This window comes from Electrophorus electricus, chromosome 1 (assembly GCF_013358815.1).
Source record: "Electrophorus electricus isolate fEleEle1 chromosome 1, fEleEle1.pri, whole genome shotgun sequence".
NCBI classification, from domain to species: domain Eukaryota; kingdom Metazoa; phylum Chordata; class Actinopteri; order Gymnotiformes; family Gymnotidae; genus Electrophorus; species Electrophorus electricus.
Window position 1 is genome coordinate 16,635,719 of NC_049535.1, and position 21,322 is coordinate 16,657,040.

A 21,322-nucleotide genomic window follows, 5' to 3' on the forward strand; every position below is an offset into this window, starting at 1 on the left:
AGTAGTCTGAGCTCTGAGCTCAGTGATGAAAGAGCGCTTACATTCATAAAAGACTATTTGTAGGCAAATTAATACTGTCAGAGTTCCTTCAGCACAGTGGATGTTAACTGATACTAAAGTATTTGCTATGTGTAATTACTATCTGAAGCCAAAGGTTGCCAAACTCTGTGTCCGAGTGTCTATTGCTCTCATCCCAGACATCTACTCCAGGTCTGGGAACGAGACCGGTGTTTACATCTCTGCCTCTCAGCTGGTTGAGGGCCAGTTCCTGCAGTTTTTGCAGGAGACGTGACATATCGATAGTGGCTGATCAGTTTAATTAAGTGTGTAGTTATTACAAAAACGTGGACCGGATCAGGATTAGCTCTGTACATGCTTCTTCATGGGATCCAGATTTCATAACATGCAGCTTTAATAAGCCTTAGTTTGTATTCATTTCTTTAACCTTGCCATTGTACATTTTAAATCCCACATTCAGAACAACAGGCCAGACCCCCTGGTCATGTCTAAAAGTAATTAAGAACAGGTGTTTTAACCCTGTGGCTACATCCTCTCCTTTCTATGATGAGTTTATTATTAAAAATGTACTGATATTAGTTTTACATTTGGCAGCGTGCCACACTTTTGAAGTGACGGGTTTAGTCATTTTAATTAAATGTGTTCATTGGCACCATCTGTGCCACGATCAAAGACATTCATTGAATGAAAGTAACAGAACTTATTTCAATAATGAACTCATCATATAATGGAGAGGATATAGCCACGGGGTTAAAACATCCCAAGGTTTGCAATTATATTTGTGATACTGCACATGTTGCATGATGCATAAGTCTTAACATTCACAACATTTTCTTTTAAGGACAAGTAGTAGCAGTAGCTGGTACATAATCTGCCAACTGTCTATGGCATGAACAAACCTTCCTTTTGCACAGTCCAGGGGTTCGCTCAGGTAAGTGTTTTTTAGCCCCAGGTCTGGCACTGGAGACCCAGTTGGTAAGAGTTAATTCACACATGCACCTTGCTGTCTGCTGCCCTATGGTGTGCGTTTAAATCAGTTCCTCACAGAAGGAAATCCATCTATTCAACTGAACTGGGGCTAAAGTCCAATTCATGTGGCCTTCCTCAGGAGAACAATAACAGGGCAGTGAAAGAAACCAAGGCCACTGGTTACAGTCAGTAAGATTCCATACTAAATGTTATATATGGAGTAATTAGAGATAATAACTTCTGAATTTCCTCATAAAATCCTTTATGAAGATTTAAACGTTTGTGTAATGCTTGCTAATTACTTCGTTTTCCAATACTTCCATTTTTTATACCTGTCTCCAAGGTAGGTCCACCTTTACCAGAGCCCATTTATTGCCATACATGCTTTGTGTTAGCCACCTTCTTAGCCTTTCATCGGCAGTAGATCTCATGCCTCACCCCCACCGCTGGGTGGATGTTTTTGGGTTGAGACCCATACTCAACTCAGCGGTGAGTCTGCCACGTGCCGCAGTGATGACACACGTGCGCCAGCTCCACTCCCCCATCCATGACGCTCCCTTGGCAATCCTCAGAAACTGGCAAGTAACTAACATGTGCATACCGCCAAAGTAGGCTCCAGGCTAAATGTACCAGGCTAGGAAAAGCACCTGTAAATAGATTTACGTAACACAGCTGTCCGCGAGTCCAGGTAGGTGTTTCGGATAAAAAGGGTCGTGCGTATAGTAAGCTGTTCTCGTCGAACATGCATTAAATCATCAAACAATGTAATGGACGTACGGTGGATTTTAATAATGTGCAAAGTCAAAGGATTAAATGTCTCTGGCATCCCGAAAGGCTTCAGACTGTCACGAATGAATAATGGAACACGCGTGCATGACATGTTATCTCACCGGTGTGCGGGCAGCTGTCTGAAAATGGACATCGACTATGGAGTTTGGCTCACCTTACGGGACATGATTGTGACGGCTGTGGACTATTAATAACAAAATTAAACCCGTGTGCAGTAAGCCTTCCACTTGTTGCGTCCAACTATATTTGGAAAGCTGTAGTTTGCACGTGCCATTGGTAAGGAATTGTACATTTTAGCACGAAATATAGGCTTTAGGGATCAGATATCAAAGTTTTGAAGAGTAAGAATAATATGGAGGGTTTTTTCTTTTATCTCTTACTTTACCATATGACGTTAGAACTTAAATGAAACTTCTAGATGAGCTATCGTGCAGTTCAGTTCGTGAGCAGAACTGTCATAAAAACACATGTTTACCTGCTTGCAGCTGTCTCACTGACCTAAACGTTCGTTGCCCGGTCGGACGGCGGCTCGCTGTTGTTTGCTGTCATCACGTGACAGAAAATCTCCGCGAGAAGTGCTCTTACCGGCACGCCGCGGTTAAAGGACACGCGCACCTGCGCTCCATCTTTCGAGTGCTTACAGACGTGCTTCGGTGTGTAAAAACTTCGGGGTCTCTCCCTTCATTTCTCCTCCTGTGACATCTAACCCCAAAGAGCAAAGCTTTGCCTCCCCGGCTCGGAAAGCGCGCTCCAAGCGCTTATTGTCCAGTTGCGGAGCGTCGCGCGCACCCGTTCGTGCGTTTTCCCCTCCCCTGTGTTCTCCCGGAGAAGACGAGTGTACAAGCACACGGAGGAGCAGGTCTGCGCGGAAAACACACGGACTGCTTCGGTGCCCATTCGTGAAGGTATGTAGCAGGAGGGTGTTTGCTTGCGGCTTTGCACTTTGATATCAGACCGAATAGCAGAGTAGTCCCGCTACATGTGCACGCCCCTGTGTTAAGACCGCTCATCTCTCGTGGTGCTTAGATTTATTTTTGAAGTTTGCGTCCTAGCACTCGGTTTATGCCATGATATTTCGCTTTCTCTTTCAAATATTTACAAAAATGTACATGAATGAATGTTTCGGGCGTACTATCGGGGCGCAGATTTTCAGTCCTGTGATTGTGCGTGATTGTTCCATACCGGTTCCGTCAGACTTTTAAAAACAAATTCCAAAAAAGGGCTTCGTGAACGGAAGTAGGAGAAACGTGACTTTTAGGTTGAGCCGCATACAAGGTATGACAGTCATACGCTGCTTATTTACTCCTATAATACAGCCTGAGCAGTTACACAGACATTGGCAATCAGCGTTTTCCTGTTACGGTTTTGTTTTTGTAAATCTCTCGTAAGTTACGACTACAGTTTATTTGCGTACAATACGTATAATTAGCCATTTTAGCAGTTACGAATGAATCTTTTGTTGTTTCTTGAGCATGATAATAATACACTAGGACAACCGATTGGACACATTTAAGCATCCCTGGAAGCGCATAAGCGACACAGAGACTGTAAGTTAATGCAGCCTGAAAATATCGATTTTGATTTACAGCTGAGTTTAAACCCGTCGTATTTGGTGTGTTTTCCCTAGAGTAGTAGCTAATAATAAAACGCCACGATCGAAACGTCCTGGCTCAGAAGTGGCATTTCGGGACCACGGACAGCGATCTAGTCAATGTAATATTGGCATCGGCTTGCAGGAACTGTGCTGTTCCCAGATACGTTCCGGAAGACCTAGTAAGACCATTGCGTTTTCATTCTGGCAAATTAAAATACTTAACGACTCCGTAAAGTATCGTGAAAATTAAATCAGCGAAGAAACGGACTAGCCTTTTTCTAAATTTGACATAGTATTAATATGTTTTTGGTCTTGTTGTTCTTAGTGTAATACTTCTAATAATTTCTTCCTATTAAATATAGATAAGACCTATAGTAGTTTGTCACTATAGACAGCCATCACCTTCCCACAGTAATCTCACCATGAACCATTAAAATGAACGGCCACTTCCACTGAGCTACCCTGAATACTCCACCATTGTGCAGCCACATGAGAAAGAGAACGTTCACGCTCTTCCATGTGGTAAGAGGAAGTCCTCTCTCTCTCTCTCTCTCTCTCTCTCTCTCTCTCTCTCTCTCTCTCTCTCTCTCTCTCTCTCTCTCTCTCTCTCATATAAGTCGACTCAGTTTTGGGGCCGTTTTTTGCACAGATGTCTGACAGACTTTCATTAAAACTGTACAATACATTTATACATTTGTGCATGGTTCTTAGTGTGTGTTTGCATGTGTTTGCTCAAATGCACATAGCAGTCCCTTTATTAGAAACACCTACCTCTTCCGTTTTCTCATGGTCATGTCATTGGTCCACGTTTCAATAGGTAGGAGTTAAGGTGTGCAGACTGTAACCCATAGGTTGGATGCACAATTTGCCAGGCACCCTCTCACCCATTCATCACTAAGAAAAGGCAAAACCCACCCATTCCTTAACCAGACAGCCACACTGCCAGGACTGGACCCGCAGTGTGCCAGGGCGGCCCGCCACTCCACTGTGCTGCTTCATGTGATATCAGGGGGCTGTTTGTCCATTTGTCAGCTGTCTTTGTCCCCATTGCCATTTGCTTCAAGGATGGTAACAAAACCCTGATAACCAACTGAATGAGACATTGGTGCTGTTCAGAATTGGTTACATAAAAGAACGTAATGTGGTTTTGAGCAGTCTCGTGTGTCTGCGTCACCGTGGTGCCTCTCAGTTTAAAAAAAAAAGCTGGAAGCAAACACATATGTCAGCCAGATGTCTTGTGAACATTTCACGAATCATCACGTGCCAGTGTGTGTGGCGGTGGAAAAACTTTCACATCCCTGTCCACACACACACACACACACGTACATGCACACACCCACATGCATGGTGCACCTGTCAGATTTACAGTAATTGTGGTCTACTTTCACACTGTTAGTCTCAATTGTGTTGACAGTAATTGCAACATCCCTGAGTTACTGACAACCATTTGCAAAGCAAAAATACCATTCCTATCATTTTCGTTAGACTCAGAATCACACCTTCACTGAACATAATTCACCATGTCTCTCTCTTTCTTTCTATCACCTGATTTATCTTTGTCTCCAGCCTTGAAGCCAAAGAAACATTTCCATCTAGTTCTGGTGTGATGTGGGTGATTTTTGTCAAAGTCTGTGTTTATGCTGAATGCTCTGTCCTTTCAAACATAAAACCACTTTAAGATGTCCAGGGACTGTTTTCTGAACAGAGGGATCTGGAAGCAAAGATCTAAACCTCAAGTCCTCAAACAGGCCTTTTAGACTAAAAACACTTTATATTAACAGTGTAATTTAATCAAGGATGAGCCTGAATCCCTCCTTAAATTTCAATGAAACTGCTCAACCAATACAACAATCCAATATTCCATTCTTATGGAGTATATGGAAAATTATACAATACCTGCTACAAACTGAGTTGCTTTTAGCCTGAAGACACTCATCAGGAAATCACTATTAACTTTGTTAATGGGTTAAAGACCAGCCTTATTTGATGTCCAGCCATGTAGCCAACTATTTATAGACAAGAGTGAATCAGGAAGTCTGCAGAATACTGAATAATCCTTAAAAGCACATGCACTATATGCTGAGCTGTTGGGATGCAGTCGGATGGTTTGGGCCAGTCTCTCCCCAGTCTCTTCCTGGTCTCTTTTTAAATTTATTTTTGTGTGATTTATCTAGGCAGTATTCCACTGAGGTTCTCACTCTCCTTAGCAAAAGAGGTCTGATATGATGCATAGTACCATAGTACTAGACCACTAAGTCCAGTCACACACAGTATAGAGCGTAGTCCTCAGAGACCCTTAGGACTCATTTAATTACATTTTTTTTTTCCAGATTTAGCATCCAAAATACCACTGACCCACCCACAATGCCCTCTGTTTGACAACAGAGAGAGAACAAACAGAATTTCCTGTTCACTGCAGCGTGAGCTAATAAATATAACCATATGTGCTGATATGGTTTGTTTTTTCATCAAATATTTTGAATGAAAGAAACACTGGAAACTACTGCCAAAAAGGTAAGGGAAGATATTAGACTAAAATAAAAGTAGAAATAAAAAAGTTACATTTTTTACAAAATGTTTACAGTAACAAGGGCAGTAAAAAAGCCATTCATGAGTGTAAACCACACCTTCAGCTGCCAGTTGTGCTCTGAGCAATGACTGTGGCAGGGGAGAGAACTCTGAGAATGGGGGGAATTGAGTTCTGGGCAGCTTCTGCTTTGAAGAAGGCCAGATGCCCCTCCCAAAAGCGTGGAGACAGGTGGAGACAGGCGGAGACAGGCGGAGGGAGGCGGAGACAAGCGGAAAGGTGTGAAATTTCTTGTCATGGAAGTAAGTAGAGGGAAAATGAATGCAGAAAGTTAACAATGAAGAAGGAGTCAATGCAAACATTAGTCATTGAATAACTAAGAAAGAAACAAATGTTTTTGTCGTTTTTCTAAGTAGTTTAAAGAACAAACAACAAGCAATTGAATAAGTTGATAATCCTTGGTGGAATCCAAAGTGCAGCCTAGACTGTCAAAAGGTTTAAACATTATACATCATCACCTCGGTGTTTGCGTGATACAATACATACAGTATGGGTTTCAGGTCCAGTACATACAGGGCAAAATTATATGTTTTTGGATTTGCTTATAGGACAGTAATTTCAGATCCAACAGGGATTTCAAGTGGAAAATGAAACATATTGCTATTTTTTCCTGGATCTGATTTCCTATTACCATTTTTTTTCCATCTTTTTAACAGTTTTGCATCGGCTCGGTTTTGGACCTGTGTAAGGGATGTAGTGAAACACTGTACCCGTTGTATCAGGTCTGAAGTGATGGTATGAGACAGCATGAGTCCCAGTGACAGGCATTTTATGGTTTAAGGCCCTTGTGTGTGTGTGTGTGTGTGTGTGTGTGTGTGTGTGTGTGTGTGTGTGTGTGTGTGTGTGTGTGTGTGTGTGTGTGTGTGTGTACTTGTATATAGTAGGTCATATCACTGACTCTGACAGATGCATGTTAGCAGAGAAAAACCCCAGCACAGCAGAGGTACCCACCAGGGGTCTTGGAGAGAACACACACACACACACACAAACACGAATGGCTTCAGCCCTCTTAAAACACATGGCTAAGGAAATGTTGTAAGTAAGATTTGCTCTGGCAAGTACAGGCTCAGGAAATGGGTCAGTGGTTCAGAGCACCCCCCCCCCCCCTTCTCTCGCTCTCTCTCTCTCTCTCTCTCTCTCTCTCTCTCTCTCTCTCTGAGAAAGGGACCAAACTCTTCTTTTTTTCTAAGCAGTTTTTTTTTTTAAGCCCTTCTCTAGTCTGTATGTCAGTGCCAGTTACTGGAATATAATGTAGTAAAGAACATCAGTAAAATCAGCCTCTCCCTAAACTCCCCGAGTGTCAGATATCAAATCATGTTCTTGTGAATCTTGCATTAGATTTGGTTAAGAGTGTTGTCAGCTGCCACATCAACACTAAGGTCTGGGAAATAAGCTACGCATTTGTTTAGCAAATGCAACATTATCCGGGGCTTAAACAGTTGACAATGGGCATCTTAGTTCTTAAATGGAGAAAAGACACAAGCTGCGCATTTTGGAAGAGAAATAGCTGGCCCCTGACTGAGTGGGGGCCAATGCTTAGGGTGGCCCCTAGATTCCCACAGCTTTGGCATGTCAGCCCCTTTCCCTGTTTTTCCCATCTCTCTGCTTCCATGTTCAGAGCGCTCCTCAGTGGACCACAGGCCATCAGCGCCTGTAGGGAGGGAAACAGACAGAGCTGTAGAGGGGCCGGAGGGTTCAAACCGAAGCTGTTGGGACTGGATGAGTGTGTGTGTGTGTGTGTGTGTGTGTGTGTGTGTGTGTGTGTGTGTGTGTGTGTTAGTTATTGACAGAGGCCTGACCGAATTTGCAGCTCCTCTGCCACAAAGAAAGACCCCTGTGCTGAGGCACAGCTGGGCCTCTGCTCTAGTCACGTCTGCACTAGGGACAGTCAGCCATAGCAACCCTGACAAAACAAATAGAAATATATAACAGAAATTTGGGTTTATGACTTCAGTACTTATTCTAAGTCACGGCAGAGTAGTACAATTGTATCTCTCTTGTATCCATTTATAGTTTCTTCCTCATTAAAGCCTAAATTTGATTCTCTTATGGCAAAGGTTTGTGGCATTCTGAAATCCTGAAGCACTGTTACTATTGCAGTTGCAAAGTTTGCCATCATGCTCACTCCAAATACACCACAGAATGTGATTTTAAATACATTTGTCAATTAACTAAATAGGTGCATGTGCGGATTATTTTCGATGACTTGCATGTGTGACCAAACGTTAGAAAAAAGATCCTCCCATCCACATTGGCTTCTTACCGGGACATTTACCGTCGGACGGGTTCGGGTGGTGATCGCTTATTTATCAATAACCTCGTATGCAAATGAGGACTAAATGCCATACCACCATATATTACGCCAACGACATTCCACATTTACGAATGAAGAAACGTGGCACTGCTCGGATATTTAAGGTTAACTTCGCGTTAGATCTGCATTTGCCCCATTTTCTGCAAAGACCATAAAGCAAAGAAAATTGCAGTGTTTCTGCTTTTAAAAAACTTCCCGGAGCTTTGAATCGTTTTATTGCCGATCTAATCCAAAGCATTAGTGAAAGAAAATAATGTCCGAAATCATATGTTAGCCTAGTTTATCTTTCTTCTCTTCGTGTAGGCTCCGTAGTTTCCACACGTGTCTGTTCTGCCGAGCACATCTGCGTAACACGTCCGGATCGAAACGCATTCAGCGCTTCGAGATGCAGAGTCATTCTTTTGCGCCCCGGCTGAAGTTGTAAGCGGCATTCATCGCCCTTGTCCTCTGTGCCGGCTCTGAAGACGTACGTGTTCATGCCATGCGAAAATGACAAGCGCTGCTGAAATCTCAATGACATGCAGATGGGCGCATAGGCAAGAGGCCACGAGCTGGCCTTCCCCTGCGAACGTGGCCACGCACGCGGTCACCCACGGAGCTCCATCCTGGTGCGGTCACGAGAGAGGCTCGCACGGGCGTCTCGAGCTCTGAGGAAACGCGCCAGTGCTGGGCTGCAGGAGCCAAACACAACGGGCCAGTCGGTTGATCAGTCTTTTTGGTGTTAAGATCAAAGATGTTTTGAAACATAAAGCTGAATCAAAATTTGAAACATAAAATAAAAACGCATAAAACTGGATTAAAAAACCCCAAAACAAAACAGCAAAAGGAGCATCCAAATAGACATTTTATAGTTAGCTGTAGTTTTTTTTCTTCCATATTTCACCAACACAAGATATAAATACACACATAAATACAAAACATAAATAAACACATAAATGCAAAACATCTTAGAGCATTTCATATCATTTCACATGACGGTTATAACCTGTAGTAATATGCATTCAGCTGAGAATAGCCGGGAAGGCCAGCGCAGTCATGAACGCGGCTGTGACGGAACTGAGAACAAGATGCCAATATGATCCCCCAGCGGGAATCCTGTCACACAGAGCACTCGGGTCAGCTCCTTCCCTGAATACTAACATGGCCTCCCTGCTGTTAACGGAGCATGAGAAGTTGCTTTTTCGGTGCAGCTTGCTAGTTTTGGGTCCCTCCGATGTGTCAGACAAGCTTTCCTCTGCTAGTGTTTTATGCGTAAAACCTTGATAGAATAATATTTACAAGTCTGTCACAAAATGAGATCTGATATCAGAATCTGTGCATAATCCACTATGTACAGACTGCAGTCAACAGGATGGTGATTTAGTTTGTAATGTATCTCCTTCCATATTCTCTCATTGCATTTGAAATGAAAGCTACTATGGGATTCAAGCATCGAATGTACCTTTGTAGAAAAGTTCCTTTTCCCCCCTCTCTCTCTCTCATTCTCTGTCACTCTCACTCTCTCTATCTCACACTCACTAACTCATTCTCTCTCACTTTCTCATGCTCACACTCTCTCACTTTCACTCTCGCTCTCTCTTTCTGTCTCTCACCCTTTCAAATCGATTCTACTCATCTAAGCTTTCTGGCAACAAGTAGCTACATCTGCAGTGGCACGTATCCAACTCTGAAACACACACGCACACACACACACACACACACACACACACACACACACACACACACACACACACACACAGTAGTAGGGTAATACATCCAAAATGCACATGTAGACAAAAAGAGTAATTGAATAAAAATTGCAGTGCACAGAAAGAGGATGTTTTGGACAATATTCATTCCATATATATTAATATTCATTTAATATTTCCCATTTTGCTTGCCATAATACATATATATGTGTGTTTTTTTAGCCCAAATCTTTTCTTTAATCAAATTCCCTCCTGATGTCTGCAGGCCTGACCAATCGTCATGGTTTCAGCTATAAAAGGTGCCCATTATGGAGCGCAGCGCTAACATAGAGCGCTAGGAAAGCAGCTCAGTGAATAGTCATTTGTGTCACAAGCCCACAGCCCACATGCTGGCTAACACAGGGGGCTATTGAGCTGTACTCAGCCAGCATGGGCCGGTTGACTAAGGCTGATTAGGGTCTCGTTGCAACTAATGTGGGCAAGGCCATCTCGACATAATGAACTCGCAGTCATCAGTGTTCCAAGGTTAGGGTTAGTGAGATCTCAGTAGTTACTGGAGCAGAACTGTCAAAAATGTATAGGGGCGGGACCGTCCAACGAGAGCAGCAATCAGTTGACTTGTCAATGGACCTAAAGAAGGTTTAACAGATTGGGGTTCTGCTCTGTCTTTGATTTTGACAAACCTTTACTGATTTTGTTCTTGCGCAGATGGCATGAAGTCTTTGTTACTACGTGTAACCCGTGTAATGGCCTTGTTCATTAAACCAGCTGTTCCAGGCTGCTACGATAGTGCAGAGCTGTTGTAAGGCTAAATGGTGAGCTGCCGCTCAGAGTTGACTCGCGGGGAGACAGCAGATCACCATAGGCTTCACTGGGCCGTCTTCTGTCCCTTGTTTCCTTCCAACACTTTGTCTAATGTGTAGCACAGCTTTGTGTAAAATGCTGTCCTTAGTGTGGTCACACACACACACACACACACACACACACACACACACACACACACACATATGCTGCCAAGCCAATGATGTCGGTAATGAGAGCTGCATGTAGTGACATTAAACCCATTTCCTAGTGCATATTTGCATCATAACCTCATTTTACTAGGCATCTGAGTGCTTTAACCTTCAGAAGATTTACATGCAGGAACAGGAGGCTGATGTGTCCTCTGTCCTCACAAGCCTGAACAGCCACTGAACTGCTATTGAAAGGTTCAGCCGAGTGGCGAGCAAATTTCAGCACATTCGCGCAGACAGCTTGCTGTAAATGACGCTTACAGTTGCTGTAAAGGTCGGTGCAATTAAGACAATCTTAGCACGTTGAACTGGAACACACTATCACAGCTTTGATCTTCAGGCACAGAAGCACACGGCCAAGGTTCGTTTAATGGATGAGCACATGAATACAGCTTTAAGTTAACATGGCTCAGAGATCAGACATGGAATTCAGGGATTGGTAACTCAGTGGTTTGCCCTGTAGTGGATCAAATGGCTGAATAAGGTTCTGTATCAGTGAACATCTGAAGGCCTCATCTAGAAGCCAAACGGGGCAGCTTTGGAGGCTTCGGACGCTGCAGAATCAGCATTCTTTGTTTTTTTATCCTGCAGAGCACTGGAGTATTTTTGGGCAGCCAGTGCACATTTGTCTGCATGTGCCCCAAGGGCTCACATTACATTTGCACATCTTCATGTGCTGGGAACACAGACTTTTGCATTGAATGGGAGATTTGGATTTCAGATCGGCAGAACAACTAATTGCTAAGAAATCAAAGGTACACACTGATCCTGGAAAAGCACTGTGAGAAGTGTGACATATATAGATATATAGATCTTGATTTTGTTCTTGGGATCTGTTGGAGCCATTCTCCAAATTTGCGATCCCTAGCGTTCCGATTACCATGGGAACCTTTGTTGTCTTCACCTTCTACATCTTTCCCGCTCTTCTCTCAGCCCTTGGCATTTTTCAAGCTTTTCATGTTTCTTGGCCCTAATGTTGCCACTTGATGTTGATGTTGTCACTCAGGATTGCCACCTCCATCACTCCGGCCCTCTTCTGCTCTTTTCCCATCACTACCATGTCCGCTTGGTTATCCATTACCATTTTGTCAGTCTGGATCTGGAAGTCCCACAGGATCTCAGATCAGTCATTCTCCACCTCCTCCTCATGTCCATCCTTCTCGGGTTTCTGCTGTCTGAGGTTCTCACTAAGCACTTCATCACTTAGGACCGTCATCCTGGTGTACTCCTGGATCTAGTCCTCTGCCCCCCTCCTTCCACTTAGTGTACAGTCTCAGAGTGCTGGATATGGGATGAAACCCTCTTTGCCTCGTTACGAGTTTCCTTGACTTTGTGTCAGTGGCTTCCATCACCTCCTTAGGCCAGTTTATTATGCCAGCGGGGTACTGGTAGAGCGTAGGTGTCGATCTTGTCCTAGTTCTGACCATCCGACTACACTTATCCAGACCTCGCTGTATACACGATCCACTAGTGTGTATACACTAATATACAGTAAGATTCACTATCCACTAATATGTATACACTAATATACACTAAGATACACTTTGTTGTTCACTTTTGTTTAACAGACTGCTATTCTTGAGGATGTAACAGAGTCTAATGCTTTTTAAATTTTCATATTTGCCTATCAGCACTGAAGTATTATTATAATTTCTATCCTTAGAAAAGGCATCAAACTGAATCAATAGCGCTATGAAACAGAGGAAGCTTGCAGCAGAGCTGCATTCATCATAGCTAAACAAATGTGTTTTTGTGCACATGCCATGTGTCTGTCAACATGCGTATCATTTTATCAGCATGTCTATGGCACACACACAGCTACTATAGACACACTGCATATGCACATGATAACTATGCACAGAAATAGAAACAACAACTAACACAGAGCCGACAGATACGTACGCACAGCATCTGACGTGTCACCCGCTTTCATGCTTCTTTCTGCAGTTCCCGTCTTGTGCGAGCGGCGCCTTCTGCTGGAGTGGAGGCGATGAGCATGTGCGGCAGGAAGGCCCTGACGCTGCTCAGCAGTGTGTTCGCCGTGTGCAGCCTCGGCCTGCTGGGCATCGCCGTCAGCACGGACTACTGGCTCTACCTGGAGGAGGGCATCATACAGCCACTGAACCAGAGCACGGAGATCCGCACGTCCCTGCACTCTGGCCTGTGGAGGGTTTGCTTCCTGGCAGGTGAGGGGAGAGAGCGTGCTCGGGTGTGTTTGTGGGTGTGGGTGCGCTGGTTTGTTTATATTTGGTCACATGTTGGTGCGTATGGGCTTTTGCATATGGGCACATTGTATATGTGTGTGTGTGTGGGGGTGTGTGCGTAAATGGGATGAGTGTGTATGTGTGTGAGTCTGTCTGTCTGTGAGTGTGTCTGTGTTTACTTATGATATCATCCTGTGACATACAGTGGCTCATGCGTGCTGATCCTGACTTCTCACTCCCTCAGACTGGCAGTGGCACGTAGCAGACGACTGGTGTTAGTAGAGTTGCATTAACAGCTCTTTCTCCTCCCTTCAGGGTTCATCAGCTGACGCGGCTCCTGGTGACACGATGACGTTACAGAACGTAACTGCCTTCACACCTGTCTTTCCTAATTCTTTCATGAACAGATCATCTGCAGCCCTCTTTGAACCACACAATCCGTGTGTGTGTGTGTTTTGGGTGTAATAGTCTAATATCTCCTTTCAGAGAGCACCAAGCCCTATCTGTGAAGCTTCATTTTCTCTCCCTCTCTCCCTCCCTCCCCCTCTCTCTGTCAGGATGAGAGTGAGAAAGTGTCTGTCACTTTCAGACATCCCATTTCAGCACCTCCACACTCTCCCTCATGAAAACCAGTGTCCCCTTCTGAGTTCCTGTACCAGTTTCTCTCTGTAAAGTGGTGTACCATGCTCCCAGTCTCTCTCTCTCTCTCTCTCTCTCTCTCTCTCTCTCTCTCTCTCTCTCTCTCTCTCTCTATATATATATATATATATATATATATATATATATATATATATATATAAAATCAGAGGCAACATCGATCAAGACATTAACAAAATATTAGAATTAGTTCAAATGTAGTTATTTAGTAAGTGTGTGTGTAGGGGTTGCATGTGAAGGGGTGGTTTAGTTACGAGAAGCTAAAATGAAGGAAGGGGAGGTTATCACTGACTCTCAGACAGTGACATTTTGCAGCATATTTTGCAGTGCTCTCACTCTCTGCTCAGTGCTCTACAATGCTCCCCCTCGCTCTCTCTGCCAGATCTGACATCCACAGCTTCTTGGCTGTAAAACAGAGTTCATTCTCAGAATAGAGCATACTCAGGAATCACCAGAGCATTTCCATAAACACTGTGAGATCAGCTCTGGATGCAATAACAAAGAGCACGGCCCCTATGGCCCACGTGCACGTTACTATATTCCTGATTCATTCCCATGTTACTGGCCCGTAAGTAATAGTGAATTTTGATTGGACCTTTAATTGCCCCCTTCCTCAGATGGTGTAACGGAATTCCATCATTACTCCAAGGGATTACTCCCTGACCCCTTTTCTAAAGGCACTCTGGGATACGGAGGTGCAGGTGGACTTTGCCATTGATTCCGTTCTGTCCTTCAGATCCACTGGCGCCTGACAAAGTGCTAGCCACTGTTGAACCAGGCATCCCTCCCTCTTCACGTCTGTCTCTCTCTCTCTTTTTCTCTCTTCCCCTCCATTTCTCTTTATTTCTCTCTCTCTGAGCATCTATCAAGTATATGTTTAGAATGTTGTTATATGGAAGACAAACGTAGAACTGGGAAATGGCTGGAACTGTTTATTCAGAGGTCAGAAACAGCATGTGTGCTTCATTCACTCTTATTGGCTCATGGAGCTCGTATTTGAACCCGATGGCCATATAAGGGCGTACAGGCCTGGCTAAGTGTCGGGTATCGAGTGCCCTGGCTGCAGCTCTATTGACCACACAGAGTGGAGAAAATGACCCAGAAACCTCAAGTGCCCAACTAAGTGATAAACCTGCCCTAAACAATGATCATCTGACTGTGAAGAGTGTCCTATTTATAATTATTGGTTTGACATGACATGGTTCTAGAATTTGATCATTAAGAAATGATGCATGTCAAGTTATGTCATCCAACTGAACTCTCACATTCCAGTCTCAATTGTTTGTTTTTCTGAATGAATGAAATCTTTGAATTCTCAGAGGGTTTTTTTGGAGAGTAGCAGAGTGTGTGTGGTGGTGGACAGTGTAACATGCTCTGGTAGTCATCTCAACCAGCGTGGAATGGGTTCTGTTCCGGTGCACGCACCTAATTTTGAGCACTTTGACACAGTTCCACCAAAGATAACTAGACACCGAAACCTGAAAAAGTTCCTTGGCAGCTGGAACCAAAGAATATTGAGTTTTTCAGCGTGAACAGTGATGGCAGGTTGACTGCATTATCCATTAGCCTACATGTAGTGTTATTATACACTGCCTAGCCAAAAAAAAAAAAAAAAAAGGGGGGTCACTACCTGGATTTAACTAAGCAAATAGGTAAGAGCCTCCCATTGGATAATTACTGCATGGGTGATTGTTTCAGCTGGCAACAAATGATTTAACCCTAAAAAAAAAATGCTAATCTGTTTCAGAAGGGTTAACTTATTGGCATGCATCAAGCAGAGAAAACATCTAAGGATATTTCTGAACCTACTAAAATCAGGTTAAGAACTGTCCAGTGCATCATTAAAAAGTGAAAGGACAATGGGGAAACATCATCTTCGAGGAAGGAATGTGGTTGGAAAAAAATCTTGAATCATCGTCATCGGCATTCACTTAAGCGTGTTGTGAAATCAAATCGTGGAAAAACAACAAAACTCAGGGATATGTTTAATAGTGAAAGTAAGAGCATTTCCACATGCACATTGCAAAAGGAACTCGAGATTGGGACTAAACAGGTGTGCAGCCTTAAGAAAACCCACTTGTCAGTGCTTCAATTTGCTGGGGAGCATAAAGATTGGACTCTGGAGCAATGGAAGAAGGTCATGTGGTCCAGAGTTACCCTGTTCCAGAGCGATGGGTGCATCAGGCTAAGAAGAGAGGCGGCTGAAGTGATGCACCCATCATGGCTAGTGCCTAGCGTACAAGCCTGTGGGGGCAGTGCTATGATCTGGGGTTGCTGCAGTTGGTCAGGTCTAGGTTCAGCAACGTTATGTGCCCAAAGAATGAGGTTGGCTGACTACCTGAATATACTGAACAACCAGATTATACCATCAATGGATGGGCATATTCCAAGATGACAATGCCAGGTTTCATAGGGCTCAAATTATGAAAGAGTGGTTCAAAGAGCATGACATCATTTTCACACATGGATTGGCCAACAGTCCAGATCTGAACCCCATTGAGAATCTTTTGGCTGTGCTGGAGAAGACTTTGGACAGTGGTCCAAATCTCCCATCATCAATACAAGATCTTGGGGGAAAAATTAATCCAACTCTGGACGGAAATAAATGTTGTGACATTACAGAAGCTTGCGGAATTGATGCCACAGCGAACGCGTGCCGTAATCAAAGCTAAAGATGGTCCAATGAAATTTTAGTGTGTGTGACCTTTTTTTTTTAGCCAGGCAGTGTATTTCCATGACTTATTTAATATTGACAAATTATATTAATGCTTTGTATTATTTCAAATAATTGTTTAATATCATTTATTTTAATTTATTTGATATAATTTATTCTCATCACCAACAGTTGATCTATGCTTGCCTTTTGGCTAAAAGCAAACGTGCAACAACAGCACAAACTCAGGCAGGTCAGTCTATGAGCACACCGTTGTTGACGCTGTTCACATCTGAAGTGATGGTGGTCCTTGGATTTCAAACGCAGGCCAGTTCTCTGAACAGCAGCCTGGACAGAACCGGTGCAAGTTATTTTGGTAAAAAAAAACAAAAAAACCCACACACACACACACACACACTTGCTTTCTTTCTCTGCCTGGGCTAAATTACATTGTTTATATGCACATTATCAAATTGAGAAAGTTGCAGGCGGAGTCTAATTTGATTCCCTTTTCGACTGTTTCTGCTGGTGCCATGGTGATGGGGAGCACTAGAAAGCCATTTTTGAAAATCTCCGCATATTTCATCTGTGTGCCATTCACTCAGTGAAGGTTCTTATCAGATAATTTATCAGACCTGCCAGAAGGATAACTTACCTGAAAAAATATGGCATAAGCATTCTTTCAAATATATTTTTCTCTGACGAATATGTGGCTTTCACGTACACATTAAATGAAAAACACGTTCAAACACGTTCTACCCTCTCAAGGAGATGTGCATCATAGCAGGCCTGTAGTAATGCAGTTACTGCAGTACAGACCATGATGCTGGCTAATAACATCTCTTACTCTTTGTTTCTACTTCAAATTCTCTAGGTTTTTTTTTTCTCTCTCTCTCGCTCACACACACACACACACACACACACACACACACACTGCATTTCTCCATCTTCTTCTGAGCACCTATTACAGCTGAGAGCCATTAGTTCGAATCATCACCTTTAATACTTCTGTGACAACTGAAAATCCAGATGTAATTCCAGACCATCTTTTAAGCATTAAGCCTCCTACTTATGGCAGTGTCTAAATGGGATTTACACTCTGTCCTCTGTGTGTGTGTGTGTACGTCGCATGTGTGTGTACGCCGCGTTGCAGGAAAAGAGAAAGGACGCTGCTTTACCATCGAGTACGTCATGCCCATGAACGTCCAACTGACTTCAGACTCTACAGTCAGCGTTCTGAGTAAGTCTGGCTCCCCGGGTCATCTGAACTCCACCGCTGTACATCGACCTAAACACAGCAACAAAGCACACACAGTGTTCTACCAGAGAATAAAACCCTCGGAACTGACTTGGAGCGCATCATCCTAGGAGACCACAGTTCTGACTACTGGTGAAGTGTTCGCAGAGACTTTATTGTGCTGTGCCATAAGTGGTATCATTAATCTCCTTTACTTCATATGAATGGAAAAACTCCAGAAACATGTGATTCTGTTTTGATAAAGGCAGACAGTATGTTATCCTCATATCAAACCCAGGGAAACAGAACACACTGCAGTAGCAAGGCAGTTAAACTAGCACTACAAATGTCAAGCCAAGAGTTGTATACATAGAAGAGCTGAGGCACAGGTATCGTGTCTACGTATGACTTTCTGGACACTGGCTAGTAAAATACTGCTTTTCATGCTGCACCACACACACACACACACACACACACACACACACACACACACTCCATGTTTGACATCCCACATGGCAGGAGAATTTATGGGAAAAACAAGATCCATTAAGTAACTACAAGAAGGCAATACAGTAAATGTATAAAAAGATGGCCAAGCCTGTACCTAAGGGTTGAATGGTGTGTGTGTGTGTGTGTGTGTGTGTGTGGGTGTGCATGCGTATAGAGATGATACGCTCAGCCACTCCGTTCCCACTGGTCAGCCTCCTCTTCATGTTCGTCGGTTTTGTCCTGAACAACATTGGACACATTCGCCCCCACCGCACCATCCTGGCCTTTGTCTCTGGAATCTTCTTCATCCTCTCAGGTACCATGGCAACGAGCCAAAGGCTTCTGGACACACGTGGAGTTTGGACTTGTGCTAAGATTTTCTGAGCTGCTGCTACTGCTTTGGCACAGAGCTGTAGTCTCGCAAATTTTAGTCTGGCTGAAGTGAACAAGCCACTTACAGGAAACCTCCCTTGTGACTAACAGCCACACGCATGGGCCTGATTCTGCTCTGCTCTTTTTACAAGAACAGCTGAAACTCCATTTTTTAATCATAAGTCTTTTCAGTGAGGCTGTGTTTATATTTATACATGGTTCTCATATTGTTAAAAAAAAAAGTGTTATTACCCCCTCTTTCTGTTCCTTTTCTCGCTCTCTTTCTGTAATGCAGGGCTTTCTCTGGTGGTTGGTCTGGTGTTATACATCTCTAGCATCAATGATGAGATTTTGAACAGGACTAAGACAAACGAAGCCTACTTCAGCTACAAGTACGGCTGGTCCTTCGCTTTCGCTGCCTTCTCCTTCCTGCTTACCGAGGTAGCGCCGCCCCTCAACATTTCACTTTAACCAATTTATTCTTATAGTTTGCTTTCAGTTAAAAGCCTATTCTGATTTTGCTTTGTTTTGTGATAGAATACATATTCTATTGCCCCTCCTCATACATTTCAGCATTTTTCTGTCACTGCTTTTGGTCTACAGGCAGCAGGCGTGATGTCTGTTTACCTGTTCATGAAGCGCTACACAGCGGAGGAGCTGTACCGGCCACACCCGGGCTTCTACCGGCCACGCCTGAGCAACTGCTCCGACTACTCGGGCCAGTTCCTCCACCCTGATGCTTGGGGCCGTGGCCGCAGCCCCTCGGACATCTCCAGTGAAGCGTCGCTCCAGATGAGCTCCAACTACCCCGCCCTGCTCAAATGCCCCGACTATGACCAGATGTCCTCCTCCCCCTGCTGAGATGGCTTTCTTGCAGATGCATGCACGCATACACGCACGTGCACAAATGTACAAGGCACACACACACACACACACACACACACACACACACATCTAGAGTTGGACTTTTAAAATCATTTAAAATTAAGTTTCTTTAATCTTTTTTTTTTGCATTTGGAGGTGGGGATCACATATTTTGATGTGTGTGAATGCCTCCCATTCAGAGGCCACTCTAGTGCGGTTTGTCTGAGCTTGACCGTGCGGGACATACAGCATGTACCTATCCTTATGCAGCATTCCCTTAGATAGTTGCTGCTAGTCAACCGTGTTCATGTGTAGCAGACATGCTAATGGAACCTCTGCCTTTTCTAGAACCTGCTTTTCTAGAGACATGAACACACTCTAGAACACAAACGGTTCGATTTTCCAACATCCTCATCAGAAAATATAATTCCAGCATCTTCAGTGTCTTTGTAATGTGTCATTACACTCATAGCTGTATTTATTCCAAAGGTGAGTAATGCTAGAATTTATCCATAAGGTATTAGATATTCTTTTTCATTACCCATTAAAATTCAAAAATAAAAATAATAACATGACAAATGGAGCAGGTCGTTTATTCTACATTTATACATCCCGTCCTTGAGTCAATTACCTGTTCCATTAGAGTTCTCCTTATTAACTTTTATTTGGACTTTCTAACTGGATAAATGGCCCATAGCTACAAGTCTGATTGTAGCTATGAAGCTTTTCACAGTCCAATATAGGTAGAGAGTTCTAGCAAATCAGACAGTGGGTGTTTGTACAGGTGCGATGCAGGTGAGATTAACGGAGGTGACCGTTCATCTGCTGGAACTGTTTATGAATTACCAAGTACAGCGATCTGTACAATGGTTTATCATTATTTCAGTGCAATACATCATTCTAGACCTCTGATTCTTTATTCACCAGCAATGATAGACAAATTAAAAAATACATATTTTTGCTTATTCTATAAAAGGTGTTAAATCAAGTTCCAAATCTTTCAACAATGTATTTTTCAAGTTTCATCAATTAATTTATTCATTCTAAACTAAAGAACCATAAAGCTGCAGTATGAATATTTTAAAACGTGTAATATTAAAAATGTTTGTTTTTTTTCCCTGTCATGAGCTGATCATTTGAACCTGAGTGCATCTTTGTCAGGTAACTTTACTTACCAGCCATCATTTTCTATTCCTGATCATAACTGGGTTTTAGCAAACCCTGTTGCTGTACTGAACCTGTGCTGATTATTATATCCAGATCCAGGTCTGTTCATTGTTGACTGACCAAAAATGTCCATGTCAGTAATGTGTTTATGAAAATCTGGGCTGGAATTCTCAAAGTATGCTAGAGTAAGAGTATTGATGTGAACTTGGTGATAAATCTGAAACAGCTATGCTATTTTTTTCCTTACAAACAGATTGACTGGTTCACATGCATTGTTTCGTTTGTATTGATTTGAAAATTATAAATGTAATGAATTATTGGACTTTATCTGGCGATTTGTCTTCTAATGACTGTGAATGAGACAGAGATGCAGCCCAATTGTGAATCTGTCACATTTATTATATCAATATTATAACATTTTAAAACTTTTAATCAAACTGGTGAGTGCTAGCTTAGAGTAGTGGTGTCAGTTTGTGTTAGACACTGAGGAGATTTGGACTCAGGCATGTGTAAAGCTGCTTTGTGATAACATCTGCTGTAAAAAGCACTATAGAAATATAGAAAAAAATCTATATTGATTTTCTTTTTTTTTTAAGATTGGAGAGGGATACTGTAATAGTCAGTTACGTCTGTCACATGTAGCCATTAGACAAATAAAATAAAAGATTTAAAAAAGATTAAAATTAAAAATGAAAATGTTCATGTAT

At 43.0% G+C, this 21,322-nt stretch overlaps 1 protein-coding gene and 1 long non-coding RNA gene across 2 annotated transcripts; one reads left to right on the forward strand and one right to left on the reverse strand.

Moving 5' to 3' along the window:
* The first annotated feature begins 2,427 nt into the window (after positions 1–2,427).
* cacng5a (calcium channel, voltage-dependent, gamma subunit 5a) lies at positions 2,428–19,518 on the forward strand. The gene is made up of 6 exons (XM_027031137.2): positions 2,428–2,681; positions 12,920–13,158; positions 17,640–17,726; positions 18,388–18,528; positions 18,880–19,025; positions 19,188–19,518. The coding sequence occupies exons 2-6, from the start codon at positions 12,963–12,965 to the stop codon at positions 19,443–19,445; spliced, it is 828 nt and encodes a 275-aa protein (XP_026886938.1). The 5' UTR covers positions 2,428–2,681; positions 12,920–12,962; the 3' UTR covers positions 19,446–19,518.
* LOC113590830 lies at positions 16,386–19,300 on the reverse strand. Its single transcript, XR_003412133.2, has 3 exons — positions 19,212–19,300; positions 17,665–17,774; positions 16,386–16,834 (listed from the first exon to the last, which is right to left on the reverse strand). It is a non-coding gene; the product is annotated as an uncharacterized LOC113590830 (long non-coding RNA).
* Positions 19,519–21,322: the final 1,804 nt, after the last annotated feature.

Bases quoted from the DNA above. Each gene is read 5' to 3' on its own strand.
- cacng5a (XM_027031137.2), top strand. From the start codon at position 12,963: ATGAGCATGTGCGGCAGGAAGGCCCTGACGCTGCTCAGCAGTGTGTTC. The intron at 17,727-18,387 runs GTAAGTCTGGCT...GCATGCGTATAG, and splicing joins CTCTACAGTCAGCGTTCTGA to AGATGATACGCTCAGCCACT. The intron at 18,529-18,879 runs GTACCATGGCAA...TCTGTAATGCAG, and splicing joins AATCTTCTTCATCCTCTCAG to GGCTTTCTCTGGTGGTTGGT.